Raw genomic sequence first — 27,603 nt, forward strand, 5'->3', positions numbered from 1 at the left:
TATAGGATTATACATTTTGCAAAAGACTTTATATTCATTATCTTATTTAAAGCTCTTCAGAATGAACTCTCTCATTCCACACCTCTGTGCTTCATTACGTCTTTGTACCTTCTCTCATACACTATAGAAATGAGCCAGTCATGCTCCTTCCATGGTTAACCACTTGTCTCACATCCTTGATTGCATCCTGTTTTCTACTATTTTTTTTCATCAATAATCAAACCCCTCCAGCTTCCTGCCACCTCATTCTCCATTCTTCCTCTCTTGACTCTTTCCTTTCTACTTACAAACATATTTACGTTTCTTTTGTCATCAAAGAGAAAAAAAAAAACATTTTCCACTGACTGATAAACCTTGAAAATAATTTCTCTGTTTCTGTCTGTCTGTCTGCCTGTCTATCTGTCTCTCTTTCTCTCCTTCTCTCCTTTTTTCTACCTTATCACATTAGCAATAGCTGCAGAGTCACTGCCACTAACAGGTATATAAGCAACAACTCCCTCCAGACCACCATTCCTAATTCCAACCTTGCCCTTGTAGGCATCATCTGGGAAGAAGAAAGGGCCTACCAACTGCTAACCAATTATCATTCATAGGCAGATAAGCCAACCTAGCTCAAATACAAAGACACTCTAAGGGAGAGAAAGGAGGAAGCATGTGCCAGACAAGTCAAACTATGACCACCATTTTGGTTATCAGTTAGCCTAAGATTTGGATAAAGTCTAGAACTCTGAATTTAAAATCCTTGAAAATAGTAATGTTTCTAGCCCAGTGCACTCTGCCATCATCCTGTGAAGCAACCCTTATGGAAATGTAGGCTGGAAATTCCTTATACAGGTGACATTAGCATATCTGCTGAATTCCTAGAGAAGAAAGTTCTTCCTATAAAAGTACTTGGTACTGTCAAATCATTCAACATCAGAAACCATTGTGATCTTAACAGTGGAAATAACATTAAAGAAGAGGTGGTTCCATCTGTTGTGTCACTCTCCCTACCCTAAGAAACATAAGGCCTTTCCCTTTTACTTGAAGCCAAAAACTTTCCAACTATGTTGTTTTCCCCATTATAATGTGAGCTCTCTCAGAGCAGGATCTGCCTTACTTTTCTATTTTTATCCCCAGTTTGCACATACTAAGTGCTTAAAAATGCTTCATTCATTCTCTCATTCAGTCTTTGTTATTAAACTAGGAAGAACAGTCTTTATTCCATTATCAGTCAATTGTAAATCTTATATAAATTGCTCTATTTTTGAAATTGTATTGAAATTGCTGTTCTGATGGTCTCCCAATGATTTTCAGATGTTACATTCAAGAGTTCCTGTTTGGTACTCACTATCCTTTAATTTTCTGTGTCTACTGAAACTTTTGACTAACCTTTACTTCTTGATATATTCCTTCTGGTTCTCCTCCTAAATCTCTGAGTATTTCTTCTCAATCTCCTTTCCTTTATTATGTATCTCCCTTCCATTCCCACTACTAAAATGCCCATTACTCTACTTGAACTATCAGAATAGTTTCCTGTTTTTTTTTAATCTCCTGTGCATTTTATTTAATCATTTATAGTTATAATTCAAGAATAATTGAATTCAAGAATATCAATCTGATAATTTCTAATTATAATATACTTATTATACATTAATAATAATTACTTTAATAAAATATACTAAGTATATTTTATTTTATTTATTCCATACTCATTGAAGAGGCCAAAATATTATACTAAGGCACAGGTCTGATAGTGACTTTTGTTGCTCAAGAAGATTCAATAGCTTTCTATTATTGCCTCTCAGAAAGAAATAGAAAGATTCCTTAAATTGTCATTTAACATCTTTCAGTCAGGCCCATATTTTCACCTTTATTCCTTACTGGCCAAATTGGTCAACATGAAAATTTCTGGGAATAGATTATATCTCCTGTCTCTAAAACAGAAGCAATGTGTAGACATGGTAGTCATATGGTTAGGCTTTTTGTAAGAGGAAATATCTCCTAGACCTATCTAAAAATGAAGTGGGATGTTTCAAAGAGATCATATACAAGGGGAAATGACCTATTTACACAAAAATGTTTATAGCAAATCTTATTGTGATAGCAAAGAAGTAGAAACTAAAGAGATGCTCATCACTTGAGGAATGACTGATTATATTGCCATAAATTATTGCAATGGAATACTATTGTGCCATAAGAAATGACAAACAAGATTATCACAAAAGCATCTGGAAAGAAGTATATGAAGTGATGAAAGAAGAACCAGAAGGACGGGGTACACAGTAACAGCAATAAAATACGATGATTAACTGTAAGTGACTTAACTATTATCAGCAATGCAAGGATCCAGGAAAATTCCAAGGAACTCATGATGAGCTAAAGAAGAAACTAACAAAGTCTGAATGAAGATTGAAACATGCCATTCTTCAGTGCATTGCCTCCATAGATTTTTCTCTAGTATCATAATATGTGTTTTTTCACATGATGAACATGAAACTATTGTATATTAACACATGTACAGTCTATATCATACATACATACATGCAACCTACCTCCCATCTTAATGAAGGGGGAAGGATAAAAGGGAAGGAGAGGACATGTATCTCAAAATGTCAGAAAATGATTGAAAATTATACCACTATATAACCTGGAAAAAAATTTAAAAACCACTTTTAAAAAGTGGACGATCTAAGGAAAAAAGGTTTCCCCTTACTTGAAGTTTTCAAGCAGGAGACAAGGTGACCATTTTTGGCAGTGATAAAATGGGATTTTTGTTCAGTTATGGATTAAAATAGAAGGCTTCTGAAGTTCTTTTTACAGTGTAGACATTTTATGTGCCATGAAGAAATCCTAGAATTAAGAAGTCATTGAGAATGACCTCCATATGGATGATTACATATATTTAATTGGATGATATTTAAGGGTTAGACTAAATAGACGATTAGTCCTCTATAAATAATGGGGAAAGAGTATACATGACTGGAGTGCTTTATGCTTATTCTCTGTGCTATTTTCTGGGCCTCAATTTCCTCATCTACAAAATGGGGGTGTACGAACAAGAGATCTCCAAGGATACTTCTAATTCAAAACTAATGATCCTAAGTACAGCATGGAATCATGTAAAATGCCAGTGAACTGTTTATTTAAAAATAAAATAAAATCTAAAGTAACAAAGAGTTGAAACATTTTTTGTTTATTTGTTGTGTTGTTTTTTTTTAATTTTGAAAGAGTATATATTTGAAATAAATGGCTGAGACAACCTACAGGTAAAAATATGGAGCTAGAGCCACATGAAAAATAAACCTCAGAATTTTCCCTGTGGGGTACATTGTGAGAATAACATGCCTAGTGGCAAGGGATAAGGATGGAACAAAAAAATAACTAGTCATTGTTATCAGCTAAATAGAAGTTTTATATTTAAAATAAGATAAGTAGCTCATAGCAAAGACAATGTAAAACATGTAATTCCTGCATGGGGAGGGGTACTTCCAATTGTTCTTCAAAGTAAGTATCATAAGAGAATGGTACTTCTCTAAGTACCATTCTTCTAAGTACATTCTTTAAAAGTAACAGATTTACTGGGGCCCTTTAGGATAAGATAGATTTGAGAAGGATAGATAGATAGATAGATAGATAGATAGATAGACAGACAGACAGACAGACAGACAGACAGACAGACAGACAGATAGATAGATAGATAGATAGATAGATAGATAGATAGATAGATAGACAGATAGATAGATAGATTTTTTCAGAGCTTGAGGTAGAATGAGTAGGCAGAAGACTAATCTTTTCATGATTTTTTGCTATTCAATTTCTCTTTCTCTCCCTATCTCTCTCCCTCCCTCTGTCTGTCTGTCTGTCTGTCTGTCTGTCTGTCTGTCTGTCTCACTTTCTCTCTATCTCTGTCTCTCTCTCTTTTTCTCTCTCTTCTTCTTTATCTTTCCCATATTCTTCTCTGTTACTAATGTGGAAGGTGGTAGCTATGTGTCAGAGAGAGGTGGACTTGGAGTCAGGTCAGCCTGACTTCAAATCAGGCCTCAGGTCCTACTGCTGCTTGACCCTGGGAAAATTCATTAATTGGTATCTGCTTCAGTTTCCTCATCTATAAAATGAGGATAATGAAAGCACTTATCTTAGAGGTTTGTTATGAGGATGGAATCAGAAAGTATTAGTAGAGCACTTAGTGTAATGCTTGGTACACATAATACATATTTAATAAATGCTTGGGTTCTTCCTTTTTCCCTCTCCTTAAGGTTTCTAACAGGAAAAATGTGTTAGAAATCATGTCCTCCCCGAATATGATGCTTTGATTAAAATCTGTCCTCTTCCTTCATAATTTTCAAGAGCATCATGCCATGTGGGGCAAAAAAGCAATGGATAAGGAGCCAGAAAACCCAAGTTAAAATGACACATATTTTTTGACTTTGGGTGAGTCACTTTTTTTTCCAGGCTTCAGTTTTTTTCATTTCTAAAATAAATGGATGTGATTGGATGAACTTTAAGGTCTCTTCCACTACTTAATTTATAATATTAAGGTTTCTCTACTTCAAGTCACTCCTCAATCCAATCCATCCTGCTCTCTGTTCTTAATCTCCTTTGGATGACAATTATCCAAAGTTGAGGAATTAATGGAAGAATGTAAGGAGGCACAGAATTAAAAAGTGAAATATCTTTTAAATGATCTTCTAAAATAATGATGATTAGCTCCCAGGGTTTCAGTTGTCATTTCTTTACTGATGATTATCAGATCTATTTGTCCAGAACTAATCATTTTTGTGATTTCTAGTCTCACATGACCAATTACCTATTATACATCTAGAATCTTAAATGCAATGCCAAAAACGTAGGTCATGATCTTCCCCCCTAAATATTCCTCTCTTATTAACTTCTGTACTATGAGGGAAAGGACCTAGTTGTTAAAAAATATTTACAAGTTTCATGGTAGCAACGAACTGGAAACTGAAGGATTTTGTCCATCATTTAGGAAATGATTGAGCAAGCTGTGCCATAAGAAATGACAAGCAAGATGATAGGAAAAAAAACAAAACAAAAAGGAAAAAGACATATAAAGTGATGCAAAGTGAAGTGAGTAGAACAAGGAGAATGTTGTACACATTAATACCAGTGACAAGTGATGATCAACTGTGAATGCTTAACTCTTATCAGCAATGCAAGAGTCTAGGACAACTCCAAAAGACTCATGATGAAAAATGCTATCTATTACCATAGAAGGAAGAGATGGAGGCTAAATGCAGATGAAAGCACACCATCCTATACTGTTTTCCCTCCAAGAATTGTTCTCTAATTTTTTCACATGATGAAAATGAAAATTAGTATTTTATAATATATACAGTCTATATCATATTACTTGCCCATCTTGGGGAGGGGGTGGATAAGAAGGGAGGGAGTAAACATGGATCCAAAAATTTTAGAAAACCATTATTTAAAATTGTATCAACATTTAATTTTTACTAAAAAAATTAACTTCCCAATTACTAAGTAACCTCCTTGCCTCAAATTTCTTCTCAGTTCAATCTATCTTCCACTCAACTGTGAAGTTGATCTTCCTAAAACATAGGTCTGAACTAATCACCCCTCCCCTCATTCAGTAAGTTCTAATGGCTCTCTACTACCTCTGGGATCAAATATAAAATCCTCAGTTTTTAAAATTACATGTTTTTTGTTTTAATCAGCTAAGATCCACTTTCTGATACTTCAACCCCAACTCTCCTCGATATCAAGAATATAAGGAAAACAAAACACATTGCAAACCTATATAGTCATTCAAGAGAAATTTATAAATAAAAATATTTGTCTCATTCTGCATTCTGAGCCCTTCATTTTTCTGTAAAAAGGCAGGTAATAAATTTTCTCATTAGTCCACTGGAATTCTAGTAGGTCATTTCTTTGATAAAAAGGTCAGCACATTAGTATTCTATCATATTTAGATATTATAATTTGTTCATCCATTTCCCAGTTTTGAAGACATCTGTCAGAGTCCTATTCTTTGCCATCTCAAAAAGATCTATAAATATGTCTGGACTTCTTTAGTTTTCTTTTATTTGTTTTTTCTTAGGACTATTATGCTACTTAATCTCTTGGCCCAGTCTATTCCTTTCTCCTATTTAGTAAATTCATTCCCGGTTAAGTGAAATGTGTTTCTGTACCCAGTTCTGGGTGTGTATATGTGTATATTCTTTCTTCTTTTAACCAGTTGAGAAGAAAATGAACTTCAGGTGTCAATTATCTTCTCCACTTTTTCCTTGTTTGCACAGATATCTATTTGTACACTCCGATTAGGTAAGATAATTGTCTCTAATCTTCCTTTCTCTCCCCATAATCCCCAATGTATACCTCTCTTCCACTCATTCCCAGGCATTGTCTAATTGGACTTTCTCAATGGACCTTGATGATGACAGAGTTCAGGGGGAACTTATGTTTCAGTTCACCATATTTGAAAGTAAGCATTTTATTTTTGTTTAGTACTTTATTATTGTTCATTCATATTTATTATGTTTCTCATCATAACTGTGTTTGAACTTTGTAGTTTCCTGTAACTCTGGTTATTTCATTAGGAATTCTTGGAAATCTATTTCATTAGAGGCACATTTTTTTCCTCTGTAGTCTTATACTCAAAGTCAGAAATTATTTTTGACTATAAACTCATGTCCTTTACCTTCTGATATATAATAGAAGATCTCTGCTCCTTAATAATGGTGGCTGCTGAATCAAATGTAATTCTGATTTTGTCTCCTTGGTACTAGAATGCTTTCTTTCTGGCTGTCGCATTATTTTTTTTTCTTTTACCTAGATTTTGGTTGTCACATTCCTGGAAATTATGATTTAGGGTTTCTTTAAGAAAGTGACTAGTAGATTCTTTCTATTTCTACTTTGCCCTCTGGTTTGAAGAGATCTAAGCAATTTTAAGATATCTTGCACAATGGCATCTGACTCTTTGGCCACTGCATTCAGTTTCTCAAATTATTCTTAATTTTTTCTTCTTGATCTATTTTCCAGGTCAGTTATTTTTCTTTGAGATATCTTATATTTCCTTCTATTTTTTCAGCCAATAACTGGCCTAGGCCTATCCATGTACAATGTACACAGACATTCATGTCTGTCTTCCTTTACTGAGTTGGGATTAGACAAAGGAATCATTGTGGCTTTTAATGGATTTCCTTATAAGGATTTCATGTAGTCCATTTTCTATATCTGCTTGGAGGAGATTGTGAACAGGAGCTTATCATACTGCTTCCTACCACTCCTTTGTTCCTCTTCCTTCTCTAACTTTTAAAGCTCTTTATAACCTGGTCCTTTCCTATCTTTTCAATTTTCTTTTGCATTATTCTGTTCCATGTACTCTGTGATTCATTGACACTGGTCTCCTTTGGGTCTTTGGACAAGATAAACCCATTAATTGAGACTCAGGCATTTTCATTGGCTGTCCCTCATGCTGACAGCAATATCAGAGGCTTCATAAAAGAAAACATTATTCAATTTAAAAATCACCTATTGCTGAAGATATACTGCTACTTGATCTTTATAGATGTAGGAACTAATGAGACATAAACACACCTAATTGGAAACATCAGAGGTAATAATATTTCAGCATCCTCACTCATCATCAAGAGTTATCTAGTTATACATATACATATATGTATAACTAGATATATAGAGATATAACTCAATATCTCTATATAATAGATATGTAGAGATATAAAGAGAAAAAATATATAACGTATATCCATATCTTTCTTTTCCCTTACCTTCTGTCTTAGAATTGATCCTATATGTCAGTTCCAAGGCATAAAAGCAATAAGGGCTAGGCAATTTGGGTTAAGTGACTTGTCTTCAGATAGCTAAGAAGTCTGAGGTCAGATTTGAACACAGGATCTCTTTTCACTAGACCTAGCTCTCTATCTACTGCATCACCTACATAGCTACCCCTTTATATCTTTCAGTAAGTTCCATATGAATAAGTAAATTATGTTTTGGCAGCTGCTTTCCCTCTTTAATATCATAGTGATAAAAATTTCCTCATTAGCATTCAATAAGATAACATTTCCTTCTTAAGACTGGAGAACAAGAAGGTTGTGAAGTTCTAGCTTGTGAAATTTTCCATTGAACCCAGTCTAAATGTTAAAAAAAAAAAAGATGATTTCTATGATTCTTCCCAACCATAAATTCTAAGATCCAATGCACTTGGATGAAGAGTACTCAAGGGAAATTAATTAACTTTTAATATTGGAGCAAGTGAAAGAAAATCAGCTTGGCAAAAATCTTAATACATTTAAACATAGTTTAAGTCCCCAGGCTTGGCATAGTGGGAAAGTATTTTGATTCAGTAATAATTATTAGTATTAGTATTCTGAGTGTGTGATCTCTGTCAGTGAGTTGACATAACACTGGAAAATAAACTTCTCTATCATTTACTAGGTCACCACTATCATTTCATTCACTCAGATTCAAAACATTATTGGCATCCTTACTTCCTCATTTTCATTCATCCGATATATAGATTTTGCTATTTCTGTCTCCATAATATCCCTTAAATCTCAAAGTCCCCTTCTCTCTCTTTCATGGCCACCATCTTAGTTCAGGACCTCTTCACCTCTTGCTTGAGCTCTTATAGAACCTCTTATTTTTGCTTGATTCTTCAAGTCTCTCCCTCTCTCCCCCCACTCTCCTCCACTACAGCGATGCCAAAATGATTTTCCTTATGTAATTATCTATGTTATCAACAAGAGTAGTTCCCTTTCATCTCCTGGATTAAATAGGAATCTCTTCACAACATTATTATTTCCTACATTGTAAGTATTATTCACATTACTTGCCTCCACATGCTCTATTATCCAGATATATTTGTCTTCTTACTATTCTGCACCCAATGCTCCATCTTCTGTCGCCATGTTTTTTGAATATTCTACCCCCATTCTATGAGATATCACTATCTGCCTCTTATAATTCCTGGTTTCCTTCAAGACTCATCTGAAACTCACCTTTTTACATGACAATTTTTTGATTCCCCTAGTTTCTGGTGCCCTCTTCCCTCACATGATCTTATATTCAAATCATATTTTTGTATATACTTATAATAGTATAATTATAGGCTTCTTGAGGGAAATAATTCTTTCACTTTTGTTTGTATCCCCAGGAGGTAGTAAAGTGCCTCATCCATAGTAGATGCTTAATAAATACTAGTTGGTTCATTGATTGGGAACTTCACCTACTTAGTTATGAATTGGAACTCTCTCTGGACCTGATTTTTACTAACAATAAGGAATTTGTTGCTGTGGTAGAAATTATGACATCCTTAGGAATGCTGGAAGCATTTTATAATTAGAGTTTAAGGGGGCAGCTAGGTGGCTTCCAATTCGATATAGATAAGTGATTATGAATACTTAATTTGGCAATATATATTAAAAACATTGTCCTCATATCCACATGGATCTTGGGCAGCTAGGGGGCTCAGTGGATAGAGAGCCAGGATAGAAACAGGAGGTCCTGGGTACAAATCTAATTTCAGACACTTCTTAACTGTTTGACCCTGGGCAAGTTGACGAGCCCTCACCCCTTTTGCCTTGAAACCTATACTTAGTATCAGTTCTACAGAAAGTAAGGGTTGTTTCTTTTGTTGTTAAATAGTTTAAGATAGATGAAAAGGAGAAATCTAATCCTATTCTGATGTATTTTCAAATTTTGGAAAAGTGATTTTAAGATTTCCAAGAAGAAGAGAAGCAAGATCTCATGTTCAAAAATTGTCTTGGGAAAGAAACTCTAAAGAATAAAATTTTGAAGACACAAATAGAAAGATTTTAATAAGAAATTGAAAAGAAGCTGCTTTTCAAAAGATATGTACAAAGGCCAAAAGCAAAACCAAGTAGTTGAAGTTGAATACAAATGTATAATATAGTCTAGAAAGAAGAATGCTGGGTGCTGAAGCTCAAGATGGGCTAAGATCAGCAAAAAATGTAGAGAAAAAAGGGGTTCATTAAAATGTATTATGAGGGAAAGATAAAGTTAAAAGAAGGGGTAGCATCACTGCATGAGAGGGATGGGATGGTGAAAGAATACAGTAGAGAGAAAGCAAAACTACTGAATTCTTACCTTGTTTCAATTTCTCTGAAGAATCAATAAATGGGGAAGAACAGAAGGAAAATGATTAACAATGAACTGGATTACTTAAATAGAGAGAAAATGGCATGAAAGTATCTTATTATCTCCTCTAAGTTCAAGGCCTTAGGCATGCATGAATTACATGTGAAGGCACTGAAAGAATTTGCAGAGGTGATTCTTGAGTTTCTGTTGGGCAACTTTTAAAAATAGTGGATCATAATGGGAGAAATGTTGTAAACAGGCCAGCAGCCTAGTTTTCAAAACAGGGAAGAAAGTAGTTTGTTAAAATGAGAGGCTGATGAGTTTGATTTATTAAAGGATAGCTTTCTGAGCATTTAGAAAGAGAAGCAATGATCACTAAAATCTATATGAGATCACAAAAGAGAGGAAATACTAGATTTATTTTATTTTTATTTTAGTTTTGTTTCAGTTTTTTTGTTGGGTAAGCGACACAAGTAGTTCAGTCATTTCAGTCATGTCTGACTTTGTGACCTCATTTGAGGTTTTCTTATTAAAGATGCTAGAGTGCTAGATGCTAGAAAATATTCCTTCTCTGGAATATTTTACAGATGAGGAAACTGAGCTAAAAAGGAAGGAATTCTCCCAGGATCACATAGCTAGTAAGTGTCTGAGGATGAATTCAGAAGCTAGTCTTGGAAGCATGAAGATACATTAAGTCTTGTCTTTTAATGTGGAACTCTAGAAATACTTTAATTGCAGAATAGGTGATGGTCTGTATTAGTAGAGGGAATTTTTGCATTAGGGATTAATGAAATTGGTGGCCTGGACCCCACTCTGCCCCTACCATAGTAATAGATGAAGAGAATATGACAATCATTAGCTTATCTGGATTTCAGAATGACAATTGATGAAATCTCTAAATGCCTTCTAGGCCAAGGTAGGACAAGACTAATTTTATTATATAATGACCTTTCAAATACCTGAAAATGGCTATCATGCCCCCTCCCCCAAGCCTTCCATTTTTCAGACTCACCATGCAGGAGTCATGGCTGGTAGAGTTTAAAAGTCCTCTATTCTACTTTTAAGTAATAACTACAGAGATAGAAAAGAAAACTGGCCTACGTGAAAGTTACAAAATTAATAAATCTGTTCATTAAGATATTTATTTTATTTGGAGTAGGGATAGAAGGACATGATTGAATCATTATTGTTTCTAAATAAATTCTAATTTAAATTTTAGTCCTTTATATACAAAATACACCTGATGGATTTTAATTACTTATGAAATTTGGAATATAAAGAAGTTATCCTGTTAATGGAAGGCCTTTTCTCAATCCCGGCAAGTGGAAATAACATTTTCACTAAAGCTATTGATGTGTCTAGATCTTAGCCATAGGGGGCAATCAGCACATAGGCTTGGATTTTTACAATTGCTTTCAGAGGCTACCTATAACAAAGGGCACCTTCAGGATTACTGATGAGGATGAACTTTATTTTGAATCATTCCAGACCTAGTGTGTTCAGTGCTGGTCACATAATAATTAAGGAGAAAAAATGGGAGGAGGGGAGAGGGAAGCTTTTTGCCAAAATGTCTTGCAGTGTAAAAGTATTTACATGCCAATTGTTCTTCCTTTAATAATTTCTGTAACAAAGCCATCATTCCCCTTTCTATAATCACCAGTTGATTCACTGGTGCATCCCCTTCTTTTGCTTAACACTCACTCTGACAGCCAGAAATGATAGAAAATGTCATTCTCTTCTTGCTAATTCAGTGCATTCAGAGAGAGTGCAGCAAGTATTTTTCTGCTGAGTTTTTTTTCCCCCTAAGCCTAAAATATATAATGTAAAAGGTTTTCTTTTTTTTCTTAAGTGGGTAAAGAAAGGATTCGGTTAAAATCGATTTCTGTAAGCCCTAATTATACAGTGCATTTCATAATAAGCATTACAAGATCTCTGCTCAGGAACAAAGACCTCTTCGTTAGTAATGAATTGTCACGACCACAATCAGAGTGCTGAGTTTAATTCATGGATAAATAAAAAGAGTCCTTGTAAGCAAAGAAGTCGAGTATTAGAGTGTGCTTCTGAACAGCTACTCGGGGTTAAGAAATAAGCCTTCCAGTGAGGAAGTTCTTAAGGTTTGATCAGCATCCCTCTTGCTAAATACAAGCTAGTGTCCTGTCCTGCTTGGAGGGAAAGACCCGCTCCTGCTACTTCACTTCTAGATCTTGCTCCCAAGGACCTTGCTTCTTCTGGAGAGGAGACTTTTGCTCAGTAGCAGCCATGGTTGGTTGAATTATGTGGTCTCAGTCATTGAAGGCAGCAGTCATGCACTTGAGAATGATGTGGGAGAACTCCAGTGAGAGTGATAATTAAAAAAGGAAAATGAAGGGTCACCTCCTTTCATTCAGCCCATTGGGCTTGGCATCAGAGCTATTTCAAAACAGTAGGAGATTTTCCATTCTCAGCATGGCAATCTCTAAGCACACATTGTTTCTATGGGTTAAAATCTGAATGGCATTTTAATTGTACTTGAAAAAATTGATATGAAAAAGAAAATATTGGAAATTAGTTTAAAGAACAGAAAGAAACCAAAAATAGGAATATAATCTAAATGGAAAGGGATTGAAAGCTGAAAACCAATGTATTATTTCCTTGAAAGAAAATGGCAAGTATTATAAAAGAGTCAAGATGACAAAAGAAAATTGGATCCAGGATATTAGGAAAGAACACTTAAATGTATCAGCAATGTGTCTTATTTCTAGTTAGGTAGAATCACAAAGGCAGTCTCTTTCTTCTCAGCCTTCTTGCTACTTCCCTGTCACTTGGATTATTAAATCCAAAAAGGACCTCTGATCATAGGAACATATCTTCAGTTGAAATGCCAGATTAGAGATGATCTATTTCCATTCATTCATACAGTCAGTCAATAAGAATTTATTAAGCACTATGTGCCAGTTGTGTTGGACATATCCACAATTTTTTTTAAATGACAAAAACATTGTCCTTACCTTCACTATTGGAAAGGAGTTAGAAAGGGAAAAGAGGAGCATTGGAAAAGGCTTTTTTATAGAAGGTGGAATTTAAGTAAAGGTCTAAAAAAAGCCTGAGAATAGAGGAGGTAAAGATGAGGAGGGAGAACATTCTTAGATATGGAGGACAGTCAGAGAAAAAATACAGAATAGGTACATAGTGTTATGTGTGAGGAACAGCAAGAAGACAAGTGTCACTAGAAAACAGAGTGCATTTAGCTCAGAAAAGTATAAGATTATAAAAGGAGGAAAGGACTTTGTTTTAGATCAGGAAACTAAGGCCTGGAGAATCTAAGTGATCTCACAAAAGTCACAAAGAGAATAACTGAAAAAGAAGTATAAATCAAACCTACATCTTTCAGCTTCATATTCAGAGCATTATTAGGTAAGGTGACTCTTAACTGATAGCATTTGTTACTCAATAAAAAACGTAGTTCATAAAATCAGGCAACATTTAAACCATTAGCTCCAAATGATGCAGGTTCAAATCTTCATGGTCTCAGATACATTCCCATTCCAATCACCTAATCATGGGCAGTCCATGCTTACTTCCAATTACTTAAAATTACTGAATTGGTAATAAGAGGATCTGAACTGCCTTGAACCTTGACTTTGCTTACTTTGTTAATTTTTCACAAGTCATTTAACCCCTTGAATTATTCATTTCTTGAAAAAATAAGAGGGTTGACCTTAATGTCATCAAACTTACTTTCATTTCTAGCTCTATGATCCTGTGATATAAGAGACATAGTGACATAAAGCAGGAACATTGGGAAGTCTTCAATTTTTGGTCCATAAATTTGCTCTATGTCATTGTTGGCCAACTGTAGACTTAGGGGCTCACAGCCTAAGGTACTTCAAGTAAACAGGGAGGAAAAACAGTATGCTAGAAGAGAGCATATGGTATGGATGCTATTATTTAAATCTATATTGGAGAGATGGGACTGGACGTGCAATTTCATTGGTACAGAGCAGCAGTTCTCAAGTTTTTAAGACCCTTTTTTGAGGACTCTTTTACATTCTTCAAATTTATTGAGGACTCAAAGAGCTTTTGTTTATGTTTATTATATCTAATGAGATTAGATATTAATTCACTCAACTTTGGAACTAATCTTTAATTTCACAGGTCTCTGGGAAATTCCACTGTACACTTGTGAGAAAATGAGAGTGAAAGAGACAAATAATCAACCTTGTATAGTCCATGAAAGGGTCTGTGGGACTCCCAGGAGTGGATGAACTACACTTTGAGAGGCTGGTATAGGGAACTTCTAATAAGGAAAAACCCTTGGGTAACTGTAGATCTGTACTTGTTCTGCAATTTAGTCTTAGAGAGTAGCCTGGAGCACTTAGAAGTTAAGTGATTAAGATAATAGCAACAGAGAACTAGGCCTGTGTATATGGATGAGGAAATTCTCTCTATTAATGAAAGTGAGAGTTTTCTTTAATTTATTGTGGCCCTTGCTTAGACAGGAGTGGAGAGGCTGATTTTCCCAGGCTCACACAGTCAGTCTGACTCAGAGATTTAGAACCTAGCTTCAAAGATTGGCCCTCTACATGACACTTCTGTTGATCAGTAATTTCATGACTCTTCATGACCCTATTTGGCATTTTTTGGCAAAGATATTGGGGTGGTTTGCCATTTCCTTTTCCAGCTCATTTTACAAATAAGGAAACTGAGGCCAAAAGGGTCATATGACTTGCTGTCCAAGGCTGGATTTGAGTCAAAAGTATAAGTCTTTCCACTATGTCACTTAGCTGCCCCTTTCTAGGTGCACTATGACATTAAATGTATTTCATATGATTATAAAAACAGAATTTTATTATTACAAGAAGTTTTGTTGTTATTAATCCTATTTGATTCTTTGTGGCCCTACAGACCATAGCATGCCACCATTATCCATGGAATTTTCTTAATAAGGATACTAGAATGGTTTAACATTTTCTTCTCGAGTAGATTAAAGCCAATGTAGGTTAAGTGACTTGTCCTGGGTTACATAGCTAGTGACAGAGGCTGAATCTGAACACAGATCTTTCTGACTTCAGGCCTATACTCTATCCATTGAGTTATGTAGGTACTTCTGAGGGACCTCAGGAACCATCTAATTCAACCCATATATACAAAAGAATTCTTTCTACAATATACCTGAAAGTAATCATTCAGTCTTTGCCAGAAGAGGTCTCCAGTAAGGATTAAACCATAACTTCTCAAAACAATGTACTCTATTTTGGAATAACTCTAATATTTAGGAAGTTTTCCCTGAAATCAATCCTTAATTTTCCTTTTTATAATACACTGTATGAAGGAAATTTAATCAAGCCAGAATTATATTTTGGTTATTATCCTCAAAAATATTAATTGAATGAATCACTTAAATTAAATTAATCACTTAAATTTTGAAAACCAAATGGTCAAATTGACCATGCCAGGTCCATCTCAGGTTGAGAAGAAAAGCATGTTAAAATGTAGATAACGCAAGGAAACTTAATACTGAATATTATGGTATTTAGCCACTTACTCTATCATCAATCAATAGTATCTAATAAGAGCCTATTATTTGCCAGATGCCATGGTAAATGCTGAAGAGACAAAGAACTTCTGTCCTAAAGGAGATATAGTATGACTGGGGAACCAAATTGTAATTAATTAAAGTGATATAAATTGAGTAGGTAGAAAATGATTATGACTAACTACTCTGTGAACATGGATGAGTCATTTTCAAATTTCTGGGCTCCAGTTTACTCAGTCACTCTTAACTGGATACCTTCCAACCTTAAAATACTTTGTGATTAATAATAACAGCCTATGATCTCCTTCTGAGGTGGACACATAGTACATTAGCCAGTTTGATCTGGACCAGTTTAAAATACAGTGTGGAAATAATTAACAAAATAAATAAAAATATAATAGAACATAGATAATGATAATATGTAGATTTCAAGAAATACTACATTAAATATTGAGGAAAGCTGGAGTATTATTTTTATTATTATAACTTGAACAAACTATGAATTAGCTTTTTCTACTTTAAAAAAATGAAATTTCTTCTCCTTGATCAATAGACTATTACAGTATCCTTTAAAATATACACATAGGAGTGGTAGAACTTAGATGATGGAATAGAGAAATGAAAGACCAAATCTTTCTGAAAATCCCCACAGCTCCGTTAAAGTAAATCTTTGAAATGAATACAATAGTGACAGAAGCAACAATGAGACAAGTTAAGGCATTTTTTTGTGTAGACAATTTGAAATCCTGTTTCACTGGTCTAAGATTGGAGAACAATCTGCAGCAAGGCCACTCCAATGAGTCAGACATAGATCAATAGCAAGACTCACCTCAATCCTCAATGCTTGAGGTTCTGAATGTGGGTCAAGGCCAGGAGTAAGACTCAAAGACTCTGCCTAAGCCAACAGCAGAGTATCTCCACACTTTCCACTCAAACTTCAGAGCCCCAGTGCAACCACCCAGTGAAGCTCTGAGCCCCAGTACAAGGCTGGTGCAAGCCAGTGGTAAGGCCCATAAGTGGCCTGAGCAGAAAGAACTACTGCAACTTCAATCCAACACTAGGCTCTGGGGAAACTGAATCAGCAATGGGAGGTAGCTTCCAGAGCTCTCAGTCCACAGATCATCAAAGCTTGCAGAAACCTAGAACTAGATCTGATGGTAGCAGGAAGAAAATATCTCATTTAAATGAGTGTCCTCTCTATCCAGGGAATAGAGTCTACCTTTAAGATTTAAAAAAAAAAAGGCTGGGGAAATGAGCAAACATCAAAAAAGCCACCTAACGAAAATTATTAGAGCAATAAGGGAGAAGGCACAAACTGAAAAGGGGAAAATGAGTTAAAAGCTCAGGAAGAGCTCAAAAAAGGATTTCAAAAAAACAATAAGAAGCAGAAGAAAAAATGGTGTGTGTGTGTGTGAGAGAGAGAGAGAGAGAGAGAGAGAGAGAGAGAGAGAGAGAGAAAGTGATAGAAGAACAAAATAATATCTTAAAAGGCAGAATTGTCTAACTGGAAAAAGAAGTATAAAAATACAATGAAGAAAAGAATAATTTAAAAAGTAGTATTGACCAAATGGAAAAAGAGGTTTAAAAATTTACTAAAGAAAATAACCTCTTAGAAATTAGAATTGGTTCAGTGAAACTAATGAGTTCATTAGACGTCAGAAAATTTAAAACAAAATTAAAAGAATTTAAAAAAAACAGAAGAAAATATGATATACCCTCATTGGAAAAAACGCTGATCTGTAAAATAGATCCTGGAGAGATAATTTAAGAATTATTAGACTTCTTGAAAGCCAAAATAAAAAAATAAACCTAGGCATCATATTACAAAAAACACCTTCTCTGATATTTTTAAAGAAGCGGGTGAAATAGAAATTGAAAAGAATCCACTAATCATCTCTTGAAAGAAATCTCTAAATCAAAAAAAAAATGGCCAAATTTCAGAGCTCTCAGGTCAGGGAGAAATAATATTAGCAGACAGATTCAAATATCTTAGAGCCACAGTCAGGATTACAGAAGACTTAGCAGTTTCTATATGAAAGAATCAGAAGATTTGGAATGTGATATTCCAGAAGATGAAGGAGGTAGGTTTACAACCAAAAATCACCTACCTACCAAAACTGAGTATATTATTTCAGAGGGAAAGTGATCATTTAATGAAACAGATGATTTCCAAACATTCCTGTTGAAAAGATCAGACCTGAGGAGAAAATCAGATGTTCAAATACAAGTCTCAAGAGAAGCCTAAAATGGTAAATTTAAGGGATTCATTAAGATTAAACTGTTTATATTCTTCTGTGGGAAGATGATACTCATAACTGTAAAGAAATTTGTCACTATTAGGGCAGTTAGAAGGAGTATAAATAGACAAAGAGTGTGAAAATAAGTTGACTATGATGATGTGATGAATAAAATTTAAAAAATCAAGAAGTGAAAAATGTAGATTACACCAAAAGAAGAGAGAAGGGAGGGGTAAAGAGGTAGAGTGGGGTAAATTATTTCACCTGAAGAGGTGTGAACAAGTTATTATAGGGGAGGGGAAGATGAAGATGATAGGCAAAATTTAAACCTTAGTATCATCAGAACCTGCTCAGAGAGGGAATAACATACATACTTAGTTGGGAACAGAAACCTATCTTACCCTTTGGGGAAGTAGGGAAAAAGGAAAAGGTGGGGGTTAAAAGGATGAGGGTGATCTGGAGGAAGTGGTGGTTAAAAGTAGAACATTTGTGAGGAATGACAGAGTGAAAGGAGAAAGAAAGATAGGATCAAAAAAAAGAAAAAAAGAACTGAAAATTGAAAAATGAATTGAACAAACCATTAATGAACTCCTTAAGAAAAAATCCTCGACCAGATGGATTCATGTGTGAATTCTATCAAACAATTTAAGAAGAATTAATCCCAAAACAATATGCTATCTGGAAAAATAGTCAAAGAAGGAGGTCTACCAAGTTCCTTTCACAACACAAATACAGGTCTGATGCCCCAAAAAAGAGCAAAAACAGAGAAAGAAAACTGTAGAACAATTTCCTTGAAGAATATAGGTGCAAAAATTTTAAATATATTAGCAAGGAGACTAAAGCAATATACCTCAAGGAATATTTACTCTGACCAAGTTGTATTTATACCAATAATTCAGGGCTTGTTCAATATTAGGAAAGGTATCAGAAGAAGTGATCATTTCAATAACAAAACCAGTAGAAATTATATAATTACCATAATAGATGAAGAAAGAAGTATTTGAGAACATACAACACTTACTCCTATTAAAAATACTACAGAAAATAAGAATAAATGGAACTTTCCTTAAAATATTAAGCAATATCTATCTAAAAACATCAAAAAGTATTATCTACAATGGCAATAAACTAGAACCCTTTCCGGTAAGATCAGGAGTAAAGCAAGAATGCTCACTATCACCACTATTATTCAATATTGTACTAGAAATGCAAGTCACAGAAATATAAGAAAAATATATAGAAGAAATTAAAGTAGGGAATGAGGAAACTAAACTCTCACTATTTGCAGATCATATGATAGTTTACTTAGGATATCCTAGAGAATCAAATAAAACTAGTTGAAATAATAACCTTAGCAATGTTGTATGATATAAAATAAAACTACACAAATCATCAGAATTCCTGTATATTGCTAAGAAAAAGTCCAGCAAATAGTATAAAGAGAAATTCCATTGAAAGTAACACTAAATAATATAAAATGCCAGGAAATCTATTTGCCAGGTCAAACAAAGGAATTATACACTTTTCACACAAATAGAGTCAGATCTAAACAATTGGAAAAATGATAAATGCTCATGGATAGGCTGAGTTAATATAGAAATGACAAGTCTACCTAAATAAATGTATGTATTTAGTGTCGTGTCAATTAAATTACCAAAAATAATGTTATAGAGGGAGAAAAGAAAAACAAAATGTTCAGGATATCAAGAGAATTAATGAAAATCAGTGATGTAATGTGGCCCAGCAATACTAGTTCTCAATCTGAACTATAAAGCAGTAATCCTCAAAACAATCTGGTACATGCTAACAAATGGAATGTATCAATGAAATAGATGAGGTAATCAATAAACTATTGTAAAGGATAATTGCAATCCAGTGATTGATAAACCTAAAGTTCTCATATTTTGGGAAATGAACTATTTGACAAAAATTTTCAGAAAAATGTAAAACAGTATGGTAAAATCTAGGTTTAGACTAATATCTTACCCCCTACCCAAGATAAAATGGTTAATGATTTAGAATAGAGTGATTGCATAAGTAAATAAGTGGAGAATAGAGAGCAATACAAGATCTAAAATGAATAATTTTGATTATATTAAAGGTTTTATACAAACAAAACCAATACAATCACTATTACAAGGGAAACAACAAACTGGGGAAAATGTTCATAACAAATTTATCTGATAAAGACCTCATTTCTCAAATACCTAGAGAACTAAATTGAATTTATAAGAATATCAGTCATCCCCCAATTGACAAATGGTCAAAGGTTATGAATAGGTAGTTTTTAGATAAAGTATCAAAGCTATGTATAATCATGTAAAAAATGTTCTAAATGACCACTGATTAGAGAAATGCATATTAAAAACAATTCTGAGGTACCCTATCCTACATAGAAGATTGGCTATTATGACAGTAAAGGAAAGTGACAAATGTTGGCAGAGATGTAGCAAAATTGGGATACTAATGCATTATTGGAAGAGTTGTGAATTAATCCGACCATTCTGGAGGGCAATTTGGAAGTATGTTCAAAGGGCAATAAAGCCATGCATACCTTTTAATCAGTAATACTACTACTTGGTCTGTATCTCAAAAAAGACTAAAAATAAGGAAAAGGACCTATTTGTAAACAAATATTTATAGAAAACCCTTTTGTGGTGAAAAGAAATTGTAAATTGTGGCAACATTCATCAATTGAGGAATGGTTGAACAAATTGTGATATGTGATGGTGATGAACAGTGTGATGCTATAAGAAGAGATGAGTAATATAATTTCCAAAAGAAAAAAATAACTGAAAGAATTACATGAATTGATACAGAGTGAAGTGTGCAGAACCATGAAACCAATGTACATAGTAACAGTAATATTATACTATGAACAACTGTAAAAGACTTGGCTATTCTAGGCAATACAGTGATCCAAGACAATACAAAGAAAGCTACGCATCTCTAGTGAAAGAACTGATGGAATGAAGGTTGAAGCATGTTATTTTTTTCACTTTATTTTATTTGTGTGCTTTTATTTTGAGGTTTTGACTTTAAATGACTATTCTCTCACAACATGACCAGTGTGTAAATATGTTTTGGATCATCATACATTTATAATTCAGATCAAAAGGCTAACCATCTCAGGGAGACAGGAAGGAAGGGAGCAAGGAAGATAATTTAAATCTTATAATTTTGAAGAATGTATGTTGGAAATTGTTATTATAAGAAAGTAAAATAAAATATTTTTTTGAAAACATGCATAGGGGAGGATTTTTAAATAAATTTTAAAATATTTTTATTTTATTTTTAAAATGAATTTCTATTGATATCTTTGGTCCTTACATTGCCTACATTTTCATCCTTACTTCCTTTTCCTAGAGGTATTCCTAATAACAAATAGTGAAAAAAAAAGGGGAGGGGAAAAAAACAGTTTGTCAAAACTAACCAGTGTATTAAAAAACTTGAAATTATATGTAATGTTTCCCACTCTTAGTCTCTAGCTTCTGAAAAGAAAGGAGGTGAGAAGTAAGGACAACTACTAACGGGTGACCTGAAGAGAAGAGAGAAGGAGAAAATGGTTTTGTCTTTTTAAAAAATTCAACTTTGTGCAAAAAAGTCCTAAAAAGATCTGAAGGTATATCTTCAACCATATTATAATCGGCATCATTCTAAAACAGCTTTTCACCAGATTAGAAGAGGCATTTTTAAATGTGTTTGCCTCATAATTAGAAAAAAATAATATTATTTGTTGATATCCCAAGGAAAGAGGGTGACTAGTTGTATCAGCAGTGGCTCTGATTCTCCTTCTTATAAATGAAGCTCAGAGCCCACAATCTCTTCCTAAGGTCATCACCTTTATAAATCTTCACCACACACAGGGGAGAGCAGCTCAAAACATAAGAATTCCATTCCCCATCCCCCTGTTGAAAGAGAGACTTTTTTTTCCATCTGCATATCCCCATTTATAACAAAGCCTCCTGTTGTGAAGGATTTTTATGAGCTCTTGAGCTTTTCTATCGTTTTTATCTTTCTTAGCATCAGCAAAGCAACTGGCAGATTCTTTAATAAAATATATTATATACATTAATATTTATGAACCGATAAATTGGATGTTTAAATAAACATTCTCCAACTTACGCCAGTTCTCTTGTTTTAAACGTTAAATTGCACTTACGTTGTCAGGAAAGTCGGCCTTTAGTTCAGTGACACATTGACACCAATAGGCTGCTGTTTTCTCACTGATGAGCTCGATATTAAGGAAGGAGCTTTGTCCTGGGCCATACACAGGGCCTGAGGTGATGCCCCGGATGATCCTTGGGGAAACGTTAGTCACAATGTCCTGTTGAAAGAGAAAAGACTCGGGCTATCATTTTTGCAATCTAACATCGCAGCTTTTATTATCTATTGCCTTCAACATAACAATGATTTGCTAAGTCCCTTCTCATATCTCATATTTTCTAGAGTAAAATTCAAGAAATGTACTTTAAATTATAGTTAAATTGGACATATGATTTCAGGTGAAAGACTAAATTTGAATATGCTATAGAGGGAGCAAAATCCTTTTCTATAATCTAGACTCACAGGCAAATAACAACATTTAAATACTGTTTACATTGATTTGGAGTAGGATAGAAACAGCTTTGTTCCTCACTTATTGGTGATTCAATGAAGAACAAATAAATTGTGGGCATAATGTATGAAAATCCATAAAAATCTCTTTCCATTGAATCAAGTAAGATTCAAAGTGTGGCTTTATGTTTATTTAGAAAAATATACTTTGGAATTCCTTTTTAGCAAAAAACAAGCCATCCAAAAAATGCTTGAGGCATTTGGTAATTCATCAAATTTTAGCACACTTTTTACCATGGGAGCCGGGTCAGATTATCTATAGAGTTGCAGTCATAAATGCAAATTCAGTGGGAAGAAAGCCACTTTTCCCAAGACTAAAATGAGGATATCAATAACTTCATGATAAACTATAAACAGTAAACACTAAAATTAACATGCTTGTTAAGTATAATTAACAATCCACAACTGCTTCTATGGTTATATTAACGAAGAACAGTAACATTTCTGACATTATTTAAAACTAAAAAGAAACAAAGAAGGAAAAATGTTTCTTTTGCCAATTTCTAATTAAAAATAATTTTGAGTAAAGGTCATTTAGTTAAGGATTTATCAGAATTAGTCATTTAAGTACCCCTCCTCACCATCTTGTCACTTTTAGTGAGATAACATGAACCCCCATTAGTATATAGCAATTAAGGTCAATTTACATATTTTAATTAAGAACCACCCCATATAAAACAATTAGCGTAATAGGCATACTAACTGGATTTCATAACATTTGGACGTTTTTCCAACTAGATAGACAGGAAACCTTAATTAGCATTAATTAGCGCTGATCTGCATATGTTTGATAAGGCATACCCTTGCCACAAAAGATTATTTATTCCTGAATCTGCCAAATGCTACAGTTGCAGAGGATAAAAGGACTTTTCTTCACATTGCATGTTAATTTCTGGTAATTTACATCCATTTTTACATCTGAATTAGTATATTATAAAATAAATGGCATAAATGTTACAATAATGCCTTGGCAAATATGTACATTTTGACTTATAGAAAATCATATCAGTTAATTTTTATTCTTTATCATTCTACTTCCATTGTAATCATTTTATAATATCATCAGCCCACATTCTGATTTGTTTCTTATGACCAATTTTCCCACAATCTTTATAGGGTGAAAGACCTGGAGGTTCTCTCCAGGACATTCAAACCCAGGCTGCCAGATTTTCATTTTGGTAAATGTTTCATTAAAAAGTGCCAATCTAAGAAGGTTACACCTTACACTTCAGCATGTAGCCACTCTAGAGGAAGATGGCTTGCCAGAGCTCTCATTGTAAATACTGAGGGTCAGGAAATGTGGACAAAGACAAACCAGAGTCCAGAGGAGAACTGCATTCATCTATTGACTCACTTTCCCTGAAATTCAATAGTTGGTCAAATTTTCCAAATTGTCACAACTTCCTTGCAAACCCCTGGGGCAATCAATCTGAGGCATGAAATGCCTTCCAGAGACCCTTCCAGCAACCACACCAGTGACAAAAGTGGCCAATTGTTATATAGTTAAATAAATAACCGACCACCTCCTAGGTTAGAGCCATACCACCAGAGTCCTCCCAGGATTCCAGGATTATGTTCAGGATTTGATAATGTAAATTACGAAGATGGCAGAATTTTCCAAAGGATGAGGAATCAGAGACCCAGAGCCTTGGAAGGCCACAGCACATGCTACTTTGGACAGTTCTACTAAGAAAATTGCAATCTGAGAGTCACTAAAGGGTCTCTAGGGAAAGAACAATCTTATAAATTTACAAGGTGTGATTTGAAGGTTTCAAGATAGGTTTCCCTGCCCCACAAATACCTCTCTCACTAGCCTGAAATGGACTTTGATTCCACAAATAGAAATTAATTTCTTTGGGGTTTAAAAGGCTTTTCAGTCTTCCAAAGTCCCAAATTAAAATGTAAATATCCCTCAGAGGGGTAATAATTTAACCACTCTGAGCTAATACCACTGCTTGGATTGGGATTAGTTCACAATCAGCTAACAAGATAAATGCTTGGAGGAGGACACAGGAAGTCTAACAACCCAAAGGAGTTGGAGGAGACTCTTCAATTATAATCACTCACATTTAAATAGATCTTTAAGGCTTCTAAAGTGATTTTTATCTCAGAAATCCCCCTGAGATACTGAAAGCAAACAACATCCCCATTTTATAGATAGAGAAACTGAGGTTGGAAGAAGTTATATAATACACAGCATCACAAAATATTGGAGATGGAATTAAAACTCATGGCTTTGGAGTCTAAAATCTGTGTTCTTTCTCAAATACCTCCCCCTATTCTGCACATACTTTTTCTAAAAGGAAAGAAACAAGGAAATCTTTTCATTTTTGGCAAAAGTTTGACTTTAATGGATTACTCCTTTCTGCAACTGCTACTCTGCCTGATCTCAACTCCTTGGAACAAGATGCTGGGTCAACATACCCCTCCAGGAAGTACCTGCTTTAATCATTTCATGCCTCTTTCTTTGTGTTATCTCCCCAAATTAGATTATAAACTCCCCCAGGGCAAGAAGTGTTTTTCTTTTTATTAATCCTATCTCCAACATTTAACACAGTGCCTGCACTTAGTAGGTGCTTAATATTTAATGGATTGCATTAGCACACTGGTTAGAGCACCTGATCTAAAGTCAAGAAGACCTAAATTCAATCTGACCTCAGACATGTGTTGCCATTTTTTCATCTTTTTTGAAGAGGAATTGACATGGGCACTGTACCCCCAGAAACTCAGGCAAACTATTATCAGGGAAATTCCTTTGCTCCCTTACATCCTTGTGAATCCTAACCCAAAACATCTAATAACTCCTATAAAACCCTGAAATGATTGTCCTCCTTTTATCCTCTAGATTTAAGATGGAGAGAGAGATGCACCTCCAGGCTGTATCTTAGACATCTGTCTGTTCCAAAAAATCTAAAGAATCTTTTATGAGGGTTATTCTCTATGCCTCTAGCAGACTCCAGTCAGATGACCAAACCCCTGACCGAACGCCTGAGGGATTACCAATCTAGAGTCATGTCTTCACCATGACACAGTGGCTGTCCTAAAGAGTATAAAATCCCCAGAACTGATGTCATCTGGGGGACAACTTTTCCATTCATGCTGTCTTCCCAAGGAGCAGCCTTCCATCTTGCTGTTCCACCTGTACTATCCTCCTGGCCATTCTCAGCATTACTTTCTAAATTAATAAATTTCTCTTTTTATTTTTAAGCTGTTTCAGTCTTTCATTCTTGCAGAAAGGTATCCTTCCCCAACGCCCGGGGTGTGTCTCTTCACCCCCACAACAGAATGACTTGGCCAGGTGGTATCCTCACTTGTGCATGAATTAGATTCAAGTGAAGCAGCTTCACAAAATCAGTAGCCTTACTCTCTCTTCCAAAGTAATTGAAGCCCAATGGCAAGACAGAAGTCAGTATGACTGGCAATGACCCAGGATGCAGGGGATGACCTTGGCATCTTTGGAGTCTGACCAAGACACAGGCGGCTTCAGGCACCTTCATGACTGATTGGAATAAATGGTTTTCATCCACTCATTCTGACAGGGAAAGTCTTCACATGCCTGAAGTAGAAATATCCCTATTTCAAGAATTTGAGGCTTGCTGGTTACACTCAACCTGGTTTATCCTGTCTGCCAACTGGGTTGTAGCCACTGCACGTGCTTCAGATTCTTGAAGCCGCAGATGAGAATTTGATGAAAACTGGATACTAAAGGTGGATGAGCAGCCTAGAAAGGGCTTGACAATCCCTCACACTAAAGATGCTAGTCCTCTCTTAACCCTCCCTACATCCTATACCTTAAACAAATATTTATTAGCTATATAACAATAGGCAAGTATCTTAATGTTTGTCTATTTCCAGTTTGTCCACTATAAAATAAGGACAATAACACCTATCTTAGAGGGTTGCTGTAATGAACAAATGAGATAATATTTGTAAATCACTTAGCACAGTGCCCCAGCACACAGTAGGGTATTATATAAATGATTATTTCCTTCTCTTTGTTTCACAATTTCCTATTTTTTCCCAAATAGGTCCTGAGTCCTTACTTGGATAAATAAATGCTTAAGACTTTTTAAGCAAATAAAAATTAATTGGAAATGTCAACATATATCACAATTGCAGTCCTCTGGTGAGGGAGCAGGAAACTGCCTTGGAAGTTAATATGTCAAAGATCCCAGCAGTAGGTACCAGATAAGAACTTAGGGACCATAAATGCTGGCAAACATTCCAACAATGGTATGTACCAGATAGGAACTGGGGAGCCATGCATGCCGGAGGGGATATATATCCCAGCATCCGCAGACTACGATTGGAACTCTATGGCGGGGCTCCCCTGGTGTGTGCTGCTGGTGCACACCAGTTCAATAAATGACCCTTTTGCTTGATTGCATTGTCTTTTGGTCTTCCGTGGTGGTGGGCGAAAACCCGGACCCTAACACTGGAAGAGCAGAAGGACTTGTAGAAAAATAAAAATCATTATCCTGTTCAATAACCCTATGTTTCTTCTTCTTCTGAGTCCCAAACCAATGCTTTTAAGACCAGGCTAATATTTTTCATTATCTCACTTTATAAATATGTCTCATTTCATCCTCACAATAACCCGAGAAGATGGTGCTATTGTCTCCATTTTATAGATTAGGAAGTTGAGTCTTAGAGAGTTTAAATGATCTACCCAGTGTCACATAGCTGGTAAGTGTCTGAGGTAGTCTTTGAACTAAACTTTTCCTTAATTTGAAGTTTAGTGCTCTATCCAATTTTCTAGATAATACAATATTAATTAATTAATGAAATAAAACATCAGATACATTGTTAGTCATTGTTGTCCTATTGGTTGTGGTGATTGTTCCCTTAGTTTCTACAATTTCATATTATTAAGATTTGGAATAGAAGGTTTCCCAGTGAGGAAAAAATAGTGGAGATGTTGTTCCCATTCCGCTTATATTCTAAGGACCACTAAAAACATCTCTCATTTTTTCCTATTCCTATAAATATATTAAAATGTTCTTCATTAAATTAAAACATATCTTATGTGAAGGTAATCATGTATTGAGCAACTATTCAGGAATGACCAGGTTGGATTTTCAGGACCCTCATTTTTAGAAAGGTCCTTGAGAATATTACTTTTATCAAGATTAGAGAAGGATCACAGTGACG

The 27,603-nt window shown here is 34.7% G+C and overlaps 1 protein-coding gene across 1 annotated transcript in view; it reads right to left on the bottom strand.

The window, feature by feature from the left end:
- The window catches only part of DPYD (dihydropyrimidine dehydrogenase), a 1,041,936-nt gene that overhangs the window by 436,389 nt on the left and 577,944 nt on the right, over positions 1 to 27,603 (bottom strand). The window contains exon 14 of the mRNA XM_007485012.3: positions 21,998 to 22,162. Within this exon, the coding sequence (XP_007485074.2) occupies positions 21,998 to 22,162 (165 nt within the window). The remainder of the gene's footprint in view (positions 1 to 21,997; positions 22,163 to 27,603) is intronic.

This window comes from Monodelphis domestica, chromosome 2 (assembly GCF_027887165.1).
Source record: "Monodelphis domestica isolate mMonDom1 chromosome 2, mMonDom1.pri, whole genome shotgun sequence".
Taxonomy (NCBI): domain Eukaryota; kingdom Metazoa; phylum Chordata; class Mammalia; order Didelphimorphia; family Didelphidae; genus Monodelphis; species Monodelphis domestica.